The sequence below is a fragment of the Pipra filicauda genome, unplaced genomic scaffold (assembly GCF_003945595.2).
Source record: "Pipra filicauda isolate LSUMZ 115617 unplaced genomic scaffold, ASM394559v2 scaffold47_size6085603_pilon, whole genome shotgun sequence".
Lineage (NCBI taxonomy): Eukaryota > Metazoa > Chordata > Aves > Passeriformes > Pipridae > Pipra > Pipra filicauda.
The window spans coordinates 4,891,691-4,907,669 of record NW_024104620.1 but is presented as its reverse complement, the minus strand read 5'-3'; the positions used below and the strand labels follow the sequence as shown (position 1 = coordinate 4,907,669).

Sequence of the window (15,979 nt, the reverse complement as noted above, 5' to 3'; positions counted from 1 at the left end):
AATTTCTCCCGGGATCAGGAAGATTTAGGACAGGGCTATGAATCCAGCCTAATTCCCAATTACTGCTTTTGGAAATCACCAGCCCTGTAGTCAGGCTGGACAAGGCAAAACCCCAACCAACCTACATGGTTTGCCAACAAAACAGAAACCTTATTCCCTGAGCCACCCCAGGCAGGAATTACAGCCCCTCTTTGGAAATCAAACTCCCTCTAAATGTGGCCATGTCCCCAGGTGACAATGACAGATCTTTCATATTTAATGCCTGCAACAGCAAGGATTTACTGCCTTGGGAAGCTGGAATTTTGTCAGTGACTTCCCAGAGCAGGGAGCACTATTCCCTGTGCTCATGGCAAATAAACACCCAGGTAACCAGAGGGAACACATCCCAGCACACAGAGTTATTGAGGTGCAGTAAATTGGTGAGATAAGGGGCAGAATAACAGGATGGGAAGACAGAAATTTAACTTTCCAAGGAGCATCCCATGTGCTGTGCCAGCAAACAGTGCTCCAGAGGGTAAACAAAGAGCAAGTACTTGTGCAAAGGGCAAAGCAGCTCTGGGGCAGGGCTGCCAGGTGATAACACCATCATCAGACTCAGACTGTGATTGTGCAAATCTCCACAGGCTGTGCTGGAATAATCAGCCAATTGTGCAGAATCAGCTGCACAGAAGAACTTCCCAAGTTTCCATGGATGGGGACGAGGTGCAGTTGGGAGGAGGGAGGTTAACTTTCCAACATTCAGCTTTTGGTTTGCAGAGCAAGTTACTGAAGAGCAGCACTGGGAGAAAGGGAGACGTTTGCAAGGGGGTGTCACACACCCTCTGCTCTTCTCCATGGAGAACAGATCATGCCACAACCCCCCCAGGCATGTTTTGCCAGCAGAGCCCAGCTCTTCTCACAGGGGTTTGGAGAAGAGTCCTTATACCAATGGCAGAAGCAACAAAACCCATGAGCTCGTTCCAGGTGGGGCATCAGAGGTGCTGTCGAGCCTGTGATCTATCTGGAGCTCAGCAATTCTCCAGGCACATCATCTGACATTTAATTAAGGCCAAGACCTTTATCATTCAAGCACATCACAGGGTTATTAAGAAGCCCAAATGTCACCAATGCCAGTGATGTGGCACTGGGGGGTCTGCAAGTGTTTCCTGTGAGATTTGGGCTGTTTGGGTCAGAACTGACTCCTCACAGCTCCTCAGGGATTGTCACTGGAGAGAATCACAGGGGCAAGATCTGCTTTTATGGTTTAAATTTGCACAGCCCTACACAACATGAAGCCCTTTTATGGCTCTACCCCAAATGTCATTTGTCCAGTGACACAGGACACAACTAAATAACCAGAGTTTGGTGTCCCAGACATGAATCCATTCCTGTTTCCTCAGGGCATCCTTCCTGCCCACACCTCCAGGGCCTATGACCACAGACAGAGCCACAAATATATCAGCTGAAGCTCTGCTTTCAGGGGTGCTGAGTATAAATTACCATTGCCATGAGGATAGAAAACACATATAATCTGCTTAAATCACTTGAGATATCAGTGGCATCCATGGCAGGCATCCTTACATTGTACACACCTTGTACCTGAGAGAACACCTAGAAAATCCTACTAATACAATCCACCAGAAGGAAGAAAACCTTCTGCTTGGGTACTGCAGTGGGATTCAAAAGCCCTGGAGTCACAGGTTTCCTCTCTGGCATTTTCCTCTAAGAAGGGACATGCAAAAGCAAACCAAATTAAAATTACCACCTGTGTTTTTTTTCCACCTGGTTGGTCTCATTAATTTGGGAAACAAACTGCTCACCCAGGACTGGGGCTTTCTCAAACATCTCCTCTTCAGGTAACATCCAACACAACGGATCCACGGCCTTAGGACTGATCCCAGGACGTGGAATAGGAAAGTTTAATACTAAACACTCTTGGAGATCTGCCTGACATTACCTTGGAGGCAGCTGCATGAACTTAGGCTTGATTAACTGCTTAGCTGTCAGCTAACAGTCACCCAGCTCAGCCTGTGAAAGTACTGCAAGAGGCACAGCAGAAGTTGCAAAAAGATCTGCAGGAAACCCTGATAACACGATGTTTTGAATTTCACCACAGAAATAGAAACATGCAATCCAAACATCATTTGTTGCAGGCTTGGCTGGGGAGAAAAGAGAGAAGAGAGGAAAAAGAGGATGGGACATTTTGGAGGATATTTGTGCTAAGGTATCTGCACCAGCACAAACAGTATTAAAGTACCAGTAGGTCTGGGTAAAACAAGCCTAAAACACAATCTCTAAGCTCTAAAAATTCATAGCAAGTGTTGTTATGGCATCATTGCAGAAAGCCAGGCTTTCTCCACAGCAAGTAAACAAACACATCCATCCTCAGAGCTGCCTGTCAGCAGGGAGAGGAAAAGGAGAACAAGTCTTGTAAAATCCCTTATCCAATGTATTAGACTTGGGAACTCAGGTATGAAGTAGGGTGAAAGCACAAAGCTCTGGGGCATTTCATGGACTGGTACTTCAGAGCACCAGGAGCCACCAATGTGAGAACAATTAATGAAAACAAGAGGTAAACATGGAAAATTTGGGATTAGTCATGTTACACACCACCTGCTTAACAGCCAGAAGGCACAGAGAAGAGAGAACCAGGCCTATCTGTAGAGACTCAAAAATGTATGAAAACAACTGGGGGAAGGATCAGAGCTGCCAGGTGCTACAATAACACAGACAACCAGGGAAAGCAATGGAAAACAACAAACACTTTGTCCTTCATAGCCCTGACCACCAAAGCAGAGACCCACACCCCTGGAGGTGCTCTGTGCTGCAGCATCACCCTCCAAACCAGCAAACCAACCTCCACTTGGAGTGCCCTGATTTTGAAATGGCAAAATCACCACACGTGTTGTGTTCACACAAAAACACAACAGCAGCTTCCACTGTCAGGGAAAGAGCAGCTTGTTCCAGTCCACATTAACCAAAAACCACACAGTCATCCCAACCCTTGCTCGTATTTGTGACTATTTGGGCACAAAGCTTTGGAGTGATCTCATGGGAAGCTGAGGCAGGTGTGCAAGTGCAACAGGGGTCCAGTTTTCCCTTTGGAAAACACCGGGTTTTAGGGAAGAACTTGGGAAACAGGACAGGGAAAGGACAGTAAGGACACTGCAAACCAGGAGGTGGGATGGGCTATAAGGTGGTAGCTGTACATATTCCTCTCTTACCTGCTTCCATGAGCTGGCACTGCTGCCCAAAAACTTGTGAGAAGGTAACAGGCCCTGGTGCAGGGCTGGAGGTCACCGGAGGAGAGTCCATAGTTCTCTCAGCGTCCTCTGTGTTAGTCATGGAGCAGAGCCCAGCAGCTCTGAGAAGCTCCTGTGCCCCACAGATCCTCAGCGGGCAGGAGGAGACCCTCAGGGAGCAACGATGCCTCTCCCAAAACTCCCAGGATGCTCCTTTCCCTCTTTTCAAGGGGCAGGATCAGCACACGTTTTCAGCTGAGTGTCATCAGTATTTTCACTGAGGAAAATTAAGTGTCTGTGCGTCTCCCAGGTGGTTCTTATTTGTCCTGGGCAGGTCTGGTGGCTTCAGGCACAAATCAGCACCAGGCACTGAGGATTGGCCCCCTCGGGGGTTTCTGCCATGGTTTGAGCAAAGTCATGAGGTTCTTCTCCTCCCGAGGTGTCTAAACCCAGCAGCAGCTTGTCCGTGAGCCCGGGCACATCCCCTGCGGGAACGCGGGAGTTTTCCCACGGCGGGATGCAGGAGCCGGGAGCCTCCGTTCTTCCAGCCCTCCCGCTGCCAGGGCCCCGGGGATGCTGGAGCACCGCAGAGATCCTTCTCCGCCTCTCCCCGGGGCTTTGAGCCCGAGCTTCACCTCAGGAGGTCACAGGAGGCTTCCAGGGGACGCAGCCCCCTCTGGGACCGGCGGCCCCGGGGCTGCGGCGGGCGGGCTCCGCTCGGGGGGCTCCGGCAGCTCCCGGCATCACCCCCCCCGCCGCTTATCCCTTCCCTACAGCCCTCTCCCCCCTTCCCCCAGCCCAGCCGGCGAGGGGGAGGAGACTGGAGCCACGTTAAGTAACATCCTCTGCCCTGCTGCAGTGGCTGCCTGTCCCTCCTCCCTCTGCCCGGATGCAGCGGCTGCTCCCGGAGCGCTCCTGGAGGCGCTTGGAAGTGCTAACTCAGGCAGGGAACAGCGAATCGCCTGCCTTAGCCCTCTCCCGGCTGCCTTAACCCTCTCCCGGCTGCCTTAACCCTCTCCCGCCCACCTGCCCGCCGGGATGCTCAAGGGAAAGGGGGAAAGACGCCAGGGCTGGTACCCAAACCCGACCGCGGAGCCCACGGCTCTGCATCCCGCAGGGACGCCTGGCTGGAATTCCTTCAGTGTAAAAAAAAAAATTCCAGGGTTGTTTGCAGGGAAGAGGGACCAAGAGTCAACTCCCAGCAAAGTCTGACACCGCTGATTCATCCTCACTTTAAAAACTCCCTCTGCCAACGCAAGGGATGCTCGCTCCGGGAGCTCCGCGTAAATTTGTCCTCCGTGAGTCATCGGAGCTTTCTTTGGGAAGTCTGCTGGGAATGAAGGTTGTTACCTCACGGCCAGGAAAACACAGCGTGCCCCGGGTGGAAATTAGAGACGGTCGGATTAGAGCAGCAGAAAGGCCGGGGCAGAGGATGAGAGGCACCTGCGGGTACCCCCAGTGCCGGGGGGGCAGAGCGGGGATCTCAGCCCCCCTGCAGCCAAAGGAGGCAGAGCGGGGATCTCAGCCCCCCTGCAGCCAAAGGAGGCACAGAGAGGAGGATTCACTGCCCAGGGACACCTGGGGAATTCTGAGCAGCGGGAATTGGAGTCACGTCTCCCGGTCTGTGCCGCAGCACAGCTCCCGGGGCTGGGGCGCTGCCCAGAAAATCCCAGCTCGGTCATTTTATTGTATCTATCCCCAGGTATTACAGAGTTTAAGGAAGGACTATTTTACAACGAGGGTGGGGAGGCTCTGGTGCAGTTGCCCAGAGAAGCTGTGGCTGCTCCATCCCTGTAAACATCCAAGGTCAGGCTGGACAGGGCTCTGAGCAATCTAATCAAGCTGAAGATGTCCCTGCTCATGGCAGGGGGTTGGACTCGATGCCCTTTAAAAGTCCCTTCTAACCCAAACTATTCTATGATTTAAATGGTTTTAGGCTCAGATTTGCTAGGGCAGAGTCCAAACAAACAACCCAGAGACTACTTTGCAGGTTTATTTTGCTGAAGACACAAGGAACAATTTCTGTCCTCACAAGAACGAAGAGATTCAACTTGACCTTCTGGTTCTTCATACGGAGGAAAGCAAAAATTGGGCCATTTGGTCCACATGTCTTCAACATTCAGATATTCATTCCTGGGGCTGGTTTTTTCCTTCCCAACTCTTTGCCTGTTATTCTCTCTCACCATGTCCCAGGAAATCCTCCCAGAGCTATCTGGCAACTTGTCTGCAAAATCCACCAGAGCTGCATCCAGCTCTGAAATATTAAAGCATAACTAAAAAAAAAAAAAAAAAAAGGGGGGGTAATTATGCAAGAGATTACTTGAAAGTCCCTTTTCCCTTTTTTCTTAGCAAAACTTTTCCAACTTCAGGACTTCAGCAGTTTTAGCGTTGCAGACCAACTCAGATATATTTTCCTTCTCCCCAGTTCTAATGTGCATTAGGAGAACACATTGGAGGTTCTCAAAAAGCAAAACAACTCAATAATCTTATAAAACCTTTATTCTGCAGGCACTTGGGACCCTGTCACTGGAGGAGGGATGGGCACCCTGGGGATAAGAGAACTTCCCAGAGAGGGAATAAAGTGAGGAAATGTTCAAGCCTGTTTGCTGTTTGATTTCCAGAGGATTGTCCAGGGGAGCAGCAGTGCTGCCACCACCTCTGCTGCCCTCAGGGTCTGTGCTCTATGTGGGGCAGTGGTTACACAACACAACTGGCTTCACTTCACGCCCTGTGCACAGGCTACTGGCACTGGATCAGCTCAGCCCACGGCCCTGAAAACCAGAGAGCCTGAAAACAAGCCCTTCTGTTTGGGCTGCTCTGGGGGCTGCACCTGCTCAGCATCCACTGCCTTCTCTCCCAGTGGCACTGGGAGAAGATCAGCAGTGCAGACACCCCGAGGCCTTCCCTTTACTCTGGGCACAGGACAAGGGATGCTCCGGTTCAGCTCGGAATATTTTGCTCCTAAGAAATGACCCTCTGTGAGGTACAGAAGTGATATTTTCCACATACTTCACTGCAGCTCAGCTGGATTTTACTCACAAGCTGGCACCTGTGTTGCTGTGCCCAGTCCCACCCAGGATCCAGTGCCACATTTCCTCCTCTGGGCTTCTCTGTTTACCACAACAAGCTGAGGTTTATTGAACACGTGCAAGGTTCCTTAAGGTCCCCCACGGCCTGCAGGTTCCATGGTGAGCTCCATCAGCTGCACCCTGCACAGAAAACAACTACTCATAGAACAGATAACCTGATCATTTTTCCAAATTGCCATTTCCAAAGCTAATTTTTCCAAAATGGAAAAGGAGGGGCTCTGGGCACCCCCAGCCCACGCTGGCAGCAGCACAGGAGCAGTTCACATCGGGACAGAAGAGCCTTGGAAAACACCAGCTCAGTGGAGATCTGCTTCTCTTCCATATCCAATTATCCCACTGAACAGACAACAATATGCCACAGGAAAATGTCTGAAAGGGAGAGAAGAAACTCGGCTCAACTCATTACATCAACAGAACAGGCAGTTCATTATAGTGGGGCTTCACTGCTCCAGAAATACCCTGGGTAAGAAATGGGGTTATTCACAACAATGTTCTTGGTAGCAAAAGACTCAGGAATGGGGAAGGGCTGAGGAAAGAACACTCAGATATTGTCCCTAATGAGATGTCAGCAGCTCCCAATGGTAACCAGGGAGAACTCATTTGTTGTGTGTCAGAAGTCAGAGTTTCACTGGTACAAGGCAGAGACTCTGGGGAAAAAAAACCAGCAGATAAGGATTTTTGCATTTGCTTCCAGCACAGCACTGTCTCAGGGAGGGCTGGCAGAACCACAGGCTGGATCCATGGGGGTGTATGGATGGGATTATTCCCCAGCAGACAACACCACTGAGATCAGCTCTGGAATGCTCCTGCCCTTCTGCTGCCTGGGCCGTGCAAGGCAAATGGAGTTTTGCAGGCCTCCCTTTGAAGCAATGCACTTAAGGTTTGGCATCACAGGCAGCAATTAAACATATTTCTGCCTTCTTTCAGATTACGTCTCCATCAGCTCTTGGCTGAAAGAGAGTTTTGTTTGGTTGAGTTTTATTCTTCCTGAAAAAAAAGTCTGAAAGGCACAGAAGAAAATGACCTAAGTTGTGCAGAGAGAAAAAAATCCTACTCCAAAGGACTTAGAGGATATTTTGGGTGGTTTATCAAAAGTAAGGCTGAAGTATGGCTTAATTAATGTATAAATATCCTTGTAGAACAGAAATACCAACTCTGAAAGGACTCTAATCACTCAGTGCTGGGCACAAATACAAGCTGAACTCAGATACAGACAGTACTACAGGAAATAATCTGGATATTTCACTTCTCAAAGTTAAATGAAGAGCATCCCTGAATCAGTGCACCCCAGGTAAGCCTGAATCACTGCACATGACAGAGGAACCCACGAATGAAATTCAGGGAGTCTGTCAGTTAAAAACTCCAGCTGTAGGAAAATTCAATATATAAAAGAAACATATTGTGCAGATGACAGGATGGGAGTTTAATAATAAACACCATGTTTTATAGTCCACATTTTCTGGTGTAATGTTGGTCCCCACAGAAGTCTGAAGCCCAGGGCTTCAGCTGGAGGGGTGTAGAGGCCCAGAGAAGTTGACTTTAGGTGAGGAGGAGATGAGCCTGGAGTTAACACCCTCTCACAGCTCCCTGTGCAGCCACAGACACTGGCACAGCAAGGGCAAAAAAAATGAACAGAAAGGAAACCAAGCTGCTGGAGGCAAGGTGACCCAAAACTTAGCAGAGCAGTACAAAAAGGGGGGGTGGGAGCTATTTGCATTAGTTCTTCATATCTGGAGATATATGAAATATTTCCAGAGCTGTCTAATCTCTAACACCTGCCTTCCCTTCTTCCAAGGCAGCTGCAAAGGGAGTCACAAACCAAGCCCGGCACGGGCTGAGCTCCCCCTGCCCCGGAGCCCCGGGTGGCCCCTGCTCTGCCTCCCCGGGAATGAGGCAGGATTGTTCAGGTCCCTGGGCCCCAGGGTGCTGTGCTGTGCTGTGCTGTGCTGTCACCTCCCCAGGGAGCTCATCCCTGCCCTGCTGAGGAGGCTCAGCACTGCCCGGGCCAGCCCTCGGGGGGAGCATCCGCGGGGTCACCGCCCCGAGGGGACCCGCAGCCTCTGAGCACTGACCTTGGTTCGATGTGAGCCAGACACCCCCAGGGAAAGGCTCAAAGGCTCCACTGCTCCCAGGGAAATGGGAACAGAACCCAGGGAAATGTTGCTCAGCAGCTCTGGTGCTATTTTCTCCCCGGCTGTGTCTCGCGGGGGAGCTCAGGTGTGATGTGCTCATGCCCTCCGGGTCCAGTTTTCTCCTGAGCATAAACAATCCTCTGTATGTCCTACGGCCCTGAAAGAGTATTTACAATTAGCACTGGCATCAAAGACCGAAACAGCCCACTGGGTTTCCTAACTGGGGTTTTGGGAGGGGATCCTGCCACCAGCAGTCGTGTTGTCTGCACCCTTCTGCCTCCTGGCAGCTGCCAGCAGTGGCACACAGAGCTGAACAGCACCAAGGCAGTGGCTTCATCATGAGAGAGTGCTCCTCCTCACCTGCTTTTGAACACAGTCCTGTCCCAAAAAAGCCACAGCTCTGATAAAAAGGAGTAATTAGTGCTGCTTCATGTGACAGCGCAGACAGATGAATGAAGGCCCGGAGCTATTTAAAGAATATTTCAGAGGGTTCTCAGGCAGGGACAGTGACAGTTCAGCACAATCCCAGCCCTCAGAACTCACCTGGAGCTGGATGGCAGTGAAGCCAAACAGGCTGTGACACTGCAAGAGGAGCCTGTTAAGCTGCTGCAGGCACTGAGGTGTGACAATGACAACAGTGTTTTCTCACTCACAGGTCAGATTTGTAATGCCTAAGGAACCTTCAGCTTTTCTGGGGCAAAAGAGCCATTTTTAGCCTATGTGAGATCAATCTTAATGCCCATAATTCAGCTGTTCCAAACCTGTTTGTTCTGTCTGCTGTTGGTTTTAAGGAATGTGGCTGGATTTATGCACTTGTGATGATGGCTGCCCATCACCCCCAGGGATTCCCTTACAGGGTTTTAAACTGAAGGAGAGTCCATTTAGAGTAAGTTTAAAGTTTTTTACAATGAGGGTGGGGAGGCCCTGGCACAGGTTGCCCAGAGAAGCTGTGGCTGCCCCTGGATCCCTGGAAGTGTCCAAGGCCAGGTTGGACAGGGCTTGGAGCAACCTGGGACAGTGGAAGGTGTCCTGCCCATAGCAAGGGGTGGGATAAAATGAGCTTTAAGGTTTTTCCAACCCAAACCATTCTGTGATTCTATGAGAAGTGACAAATCCCACATCCCTGGAGAAGGCATAAAATTCCTCCATGTGCTGCTTTGAACATGATGTATGAAACAGGGACTATTTCTAGGAAGGAAAACAACCCTCCCACTTCAAGCCCTGCCCAAACATTTACCTTCCAACGGGTGAGAGCAACCCCTGACATTCGGGGGGTTGTGTTGCTCCCACAGTGTTGCAACGGCTCCACAAGAGGTTTGGCTCCAAATGGAGAGTCCAAACTACCCAGGACTCGTGTGATGCTCACCCAGGTGTGAGACCTGGAGTGTGGAGCTGCCAGGAGAGCTCAGGAATCACAGTTTGCATGGATGGAGCCTGACAGACCATGGTGACATCCCCACCTCCTTCCTCCTCTCCTGCCACCCACCACAGAGCCCCCAAACCCAGTGTTTCAGCCTAGAACACACTCCAGCTCTATTTTTAAGACCTCCTGGGCTGAAATAACAATAAATACTCCCACGATGCAGTTTGCCACGTTAATTTATTGTTGTTCTTTTTCCTTACACGGCAGACAGACAACAGAGCTTTCAGTCTTTCAGAGCAACGTTCAGAACCCAAACACCGACCGGGTCCTACCACATCTCCACACAGTTTATTTTTAATAAACTTATCAGTGTCAGCACTGTCATGAGAGCACTGCAGAGCTGCCAGTGTCATCCTTGCAAATTCCTACATGCAAAACCTGAGCTTTTACCCCACCCTCTCCTCGGATTTTCACAAGAACTTGTGATTTTAGACAAGGGCAAAATTCCACGTTTCATCAGCAGGCACGGGGGAGGTTAAAAATTTGCTGCAAAACTGTGAAATTCTACCTTGGGGAAAAAAAATGGCATATTTTCCTGAATTCACTGTGAATGAAATATCCTCATTGGTCCAGAGAAACGACACCATTTTGAACTGATTCCTTTTTTTCTGCAAGAAAAATCAACTCCCTCACCCTCCCAAAAGAAACCTGTGTTTGTTATTTGAGGAAAAATGATAAAATCTGGTGCAACCCTGGGTTGTTTCTTGGTGGATATTTTTCTGCCACAGCTCAGACTGTAATGGACCCTTCAAACAGAACAGAACAATATAAATCTGTGTGCTGTGGTCTCTTGGTTGAGTCACACATGTTATAAAAACATTTAAAAACGGAGCATTTACAACCAGGGACATAAAGACGTGCTTTTAAAATTGTAAATACATATTTACAGGCTCGTGTGATAGACCAGAATTCCTCTGGGAAAAAAACTGTTCCTATATCACAACAATGTACACACTTCCCTCCTTGAGTTTGTCAGTTATTACAGTTAATACCACTCTAAAAAAAGCAGCAAAAATAAATTGCACAGAAGTGGCCCCTGGTAACCTCACTGGTATGCCTTGAAGGCACTGAACTCGCAGCATCCATGCCAGAATTCCCTACTTAATTTAACTGCCTGGAAGTTGAGGGGGTCTGAGGAGAAGGGGCTGTTTAAAGCAGGGTTTGGGCTGCATGGCAAGAAAACTCTTCCTCAGCAACAATCCTCAAGTGACCAGTGAAAATTTATACACTAAGTGTGGTCTTTGACAAGTCTGCACTGGGAAAAATCAATCCCCATCAATCCCCATCAATCCATCAATCCCCAACTGCTCTTCAAGTCAGAGTATATTGGAGCTGGGTTTATTAGCACTGTATATTCATTTTCCAAGTGATCTGGATGCTGCCCAGGCACACAGGAAGAGAACTCCTGTTTGAAGGAACAGGGTTTACCATACTAATGTCACATGATGAGAGAAAGTGTGGAGAGAAAATAAAAAGATGATGAGCAAAACTGAAGTGAGGCAAACTGCTCAGAGAGCTGTCTGTGCACACCAACTTCTGGGAGACACACATAAGGCCAGGAAACTTAATTTCTTGTGCTATTTGACCAATATTTACCAAGCTGCCTAGCAGGTTTGGATACTCCCTTCCAACTGCTCAAAATGAATAATGAGAATCTCAGTGTTCCGAGGCTGCTGTGAAAAATTCCAGCCTTCGTTTGGAATTACTAAATCACAGATTTCAGGAGGAACTTATGGCTAGCAAAAACCTCCAAAGGGAACAAATCCTAGAGACTCTCCACTCCAGGAATGGGACAGAGCAGCCAGCAATGGCACGAGCATCCCAGTGGTCTCACAGTCTTGGACTGGAAGCATCACTTCCAGCGTGGAAGGGGATGAAGTTTTTTATGGCTCAACTAGTTCTCAGCATCTCAGCCTTCCCCCAAACCACAACTGCACTTAGAAAGCCTCCAAGAGGGGTTGGGTTATCCAAAAAATCTGTAGTGAGATAATACAAGGTCCTGAAGACCTTTTCTTTCCAACTCAACACATACCTGAAACGTTTTTACGGTGAACAAACCCAGTGTTTCTTCTTTAAAGCTTTTGTGTTCACTTTGAACAATTTGATTTTCATCAAAACTATACAAAAGTAACTGTTCTCAGCAATTTCATACATATATATTAATATCTGTCATATATATATATGAACATCCATATAAAATTGAGCCTTTTTTTGACTCTTCCAGGGTGGTGGGAAGGAGAATCAATTGGGCACTTGTTTGTTTTTTTTTAACTAACATGTGCATACACAGATCTGTGCTTATCTGTGTGGAGTGCAAAGACAAAGATGGGAATAAACTGGCTGAAACAAGAGGGAAATAGGGCAGTCAACCCTCTTGGCCTCCTTAGTCCAAACCTGGATATTACATGGGCAGGGATCCTGGAAAAATGTGTCTTGGCTGGGAGGTGAAATGGGCAGAGACACCCCTGTGAGATGAAGCACCTGGGTGTGATTGTCACCATTTGGGGGCAAGAAACAGGTAACAGACTTTCTGCACTGCACTTCACCAGCTGATCCCTCTGTTTGTGGAATTTCTCTTTACTGGCTGCCAGCTGCCTTCGTGGATTCCCTCTGGACAGGATCAGTGAAACTCAACGTGCATTTGTAGAGTCCCAACAAACACAAGCCTCCTATTTAAGGACAAGGGATGTCATTAAGCACAAGTGTTGTACTTCAAGGCAAGGTTGCCTGACACTGCACAGCAACACCTGTGTTTGTTACTCTCACTAAATAAATAAATCCTGACTCGAGCAAAACCACCAGTCTGGCAACAAAAGTAATGGCAGCTTTTGAGAAATGGATGCTTGTCCCTTTATGAACCTGGGCTGTCAGTGCATTCACTGAGATCATAGAACAGGTGGCCTTCCCAAAAAACATGGGTCCTGATGCACTTCAAAACCAACAGCAACACACCCATTAAAGCCAATGGAGTATCCACAGACTTCACCCGTGGAAACCTCAGCAAAACTCCCCACTCCCTTCAGTGGTTTTTTTGTGGGATGCCCTGTTCTTTACCCGTTAGGATGCAAAGTAGAAACTAAAACGGTGTAACAGTCTTTTCAGAATTTAATTGCATAGTATGTTAAACCCCTCTGTGCCCTCCCAGAAAAAGGAGATTCACCCAGACCCATCCACCCTCTGAACACAAGGACTTTGCCTGCAAATGCCTGACCATTCCCCCAGGCTGCTGCACTGGCTGTGGGGCTGTGGGCTCCTGGTGCCAGGGCACCCCGAGATCCCCCTCTCCCAGCACCCACAGTTCACCACTCTCCAGAAAAGGCAGGATCTGCTCTGTGCTCTCTCCTTTGGAAGGAAGGATGAGATGACAGGAGTGCTTCCAGCAGAAGAAACCACTGTCCCTGTTGTCTGCTGAGGAACCGGTCCCACCTCACCCGAGGAAAAGCAGGAGAGGACAATGCTGGAGGATTCCTTCATCTCACCTGTTCCAGTCAGAAGTTCCTGAAAATACACAGAGAGTTGCATTTAATCAGAGATAGCTTTAAGATGAGTAGTCACAGTACCTGTCCCATCACACGGAGCTGAAGCAGGACAAGTCATTCAGTGAGTGCTGAGCAGGGAAGAGATGCCCAGGATTTAATTCTCCCACAACTGTGCCAATTAGGGGTGTTAACATCTCATTAACCACCACTCCCACTATTCAGGAGGTAGTAAACTTCAGCATTTTACTAACTTTCCCCCCAAAAGGTTATTTTTTTTGTAACATATTTAAGAAAGAATAAATTTCAGGCTGCAGCATCTTGATTTTGCTGGTACTCATTCTCACCTTTAGCTTTACACGTGTTAAGTATCGTGTTCCTTAGCTGTTACATCAGTATAAAGGAGATCATTATCTGCATGTTAATGGTGGGGAAATGAAGGAGCAGAAAACGGTGCCTTGTTAAAACCAACAGTAAATCGATTCAGCCTCACCAATACACATTAATTTGCCCAAACCCGCAGAGCTTCATTACACAGTTTATCTCACAACCCAACTGATGGTTTTGCATGTTATCACAGCACTGCAATTTGCATTGTAATGCTGCTCTTTGAGCTCCGGGCAGGCCACCAAAGCAGAAAGCACAACACACATCCCAGGTGTCCTTCTTTTCTTGGACAGAGTCAATACTCAGCCTAAAAGACCTCAAAGCACTTGGCTCACTACTAGGACCAAATACAAATACCATGATGGGCATAAACCCCATTCTTACAAAAATTCACACCGTCTTCAAGCTCCCCAGGATCCAGAGGAGAACCACTTCAGGTCTTAAAAGATCAGAAACAAAAGAAAACCCTCCTTACACCTTCCATGGGGCTAAAGGGCTGACTATCCTAAAAAATCCTTTTAATCCAGAGTATGTGAGCACCCATTACTAGAGAAGACCTTGTTCCTTGTGAGCAGCTGCAAGAGCAAGGACACTGAGGGTTTTCTGAGGCTTGGAATGTATCTGTGAAGTGCTCTGCACTCCTTGCCCGCAGACACGTGGAACAGTTTGGGGACACGGGCCAGGTGAGCCCTGAGCATCCTCCCGGTGCTGTTCCCTGTTCGTACCTGGTTTGGTTGGATGTGCCGAGGGCTCTATTCCTTGAAGCAGTGGGATGAGGTGCAGCCGGATTTCCTGCACTGCCTGGCGCTGGTGTTATGTGAGGAGGAGGAGGGACATCTAGAGGCCACCCGGAGCCTGTAACTGCACAGAGAGGCAGAAAAACTCACACACATGGACCAGAAACAGGCTTTAGGGTCCTACAGAGCCTTCGGTCGGCTGTGAGAAAAGAAAACTACGTCCCACCCACACGGGAAGCACCAAGAGCCACTTCTGAAGTCAAGAGGGGATTTTTTGCCTAATTCTGAACTTTCCCCATGAGTTTATTTAAGCAGGGAACAGACAATGTCAACTGGAAGCAACATCCAGCCTCCCCCCCCCACATCCCAGCCCCTCCAGCTGGGACAGACAAACCCCCAGTTATGTCAAGAACTAGAAGAGTCACGGTCTGTTTTCTCAGGACAGTCCATATCAGGTTTTAAAAAGACATATTTATGGAAAAGCAATGATTTCACATGAGAATACCACCACATCTGGTCCTTTTTGCCCAGGTCAGGGTCTGCAGAACACTTCTGACGTGACAAGGACACGTGCAGGTCACTGCAGTGCCTTTACTGCAGAGAAGTTGTTTCACTTCAAGTTTTAAACTAACCCCAAGAATCTCAAAGTGAAAGTGAAAATCACAGATTTTAACTGCAGAATTTTAATTTTACACCCCTGTCAGCTGTGATTTCAAGGAGAAAGCCTGAAAACATGACTCAGAGCAAAGGAAGTTGGAAGGTTTCTACCCTACTCTAAACACACAATTTCAGTTCAAATGTAAACCCAAGCTAAACTTCCTTACACTGAAAGATTCCAAAAAATCCCCTATTTGTTTCTAAATTCAGCATCTTTTCCTATCATGCACACACTTGTCTGCTCCCCCTCACACCTGTGCACCCCCACAGGTAATTACACACCTTCCTTCTCTAGGCAAATTCTTCCAAATTCCAACCAAACCCAACTACTTAAGTTTTTCCAAGGGAACATCTTTTGAAATGTAATTTTATTACATAGCAACATGTCTCAAAAAAGTTAAAAGCCAGGGTTTTCTCGAGGATATTTTTAGAGTTGTACATAAACCCTTTAAAGGAGATGTCATTTAGTTTGTCCTTACACAGTGTAACTGCAAGTTAAGACATAAAGAAGTGCAGAATTTTCCATTACAACAGAAAACCAAAGCCACAGAAATTTTGAAAAGTGAGCAATTCAATTATTTCCAAATTAAAATCGGTGGTTAAAATCGTCTGCTAAAAGTTTTGTTATTGTTCTATGTAAATCACCCTCTCCAGCCTTTGTGAATTCAATCCTGAAGGATTCAGTGTGGAAGAACCAGAAAGTGGTAATGGGGAGGTCAACAAAGGCCAGATTTTTGTTGTCCCATATAAGGACTGTTACCACGGGAAACAGCAGAATATCCAAAATAAGTTCAGTTTGTTTGGCTCCAGTTCTTTACTATAACTAGAAGAGGGAAATTTTAGTTTCTTTCTGTCAA

The 15,979-nt window shown here is 48.0% G+C and overlaps 2 protein-coding genes across 2 annotated transcripts in view; both read right to left on the bottom strand.

Annotated features, from left to right (window-relative positions):
* KAZN (kazrin, periplakin interacting protein) overlaps nt 1–3,982 on the bottom strand; it is a 199,701-nt gene extending 195,719 nt beyond the window's left edge. Inside the window, exon 1 of the mRNA XM_027736356.2 lies at nt 3,204–3,982. Within this exon, the coding sequence (XP_027592157.1) occupies nt 3,204–3,324 (121 nt within the window). The 5' untranslated portion in view covers nt 3,325–3,982. The remainder of the gene's footprint in view (nt 1–3,203) is intronic.
* A 6,041-nt stretch (nt 3,983–10,023) lies between these two features.
* PRDM2 (PR/SET domain 2) overlaps nt 10,024–15,979 on the bottom strand; it is a 64,240-nt gene continuing 58,284 nt past the window's right edge. Inside the window, exons 9-10 of the mRNA XM_027736347.2 lie at nt 14,454–14,589; nt 10,024–13,363 (exon numbers count right to left, since the gene is read on the bottom strand). Of these exons, the coding sequence (XP_027592148.2) occupies nt 14,481–14,589 (109 nt within the window). The 3' untranslated portion in view covers nt 10,024–13,363; nt 14,454–14,480. The remainder of the gene's footprint in view (nt 13,364–14,453; nt 14,590–15,979) is intronic.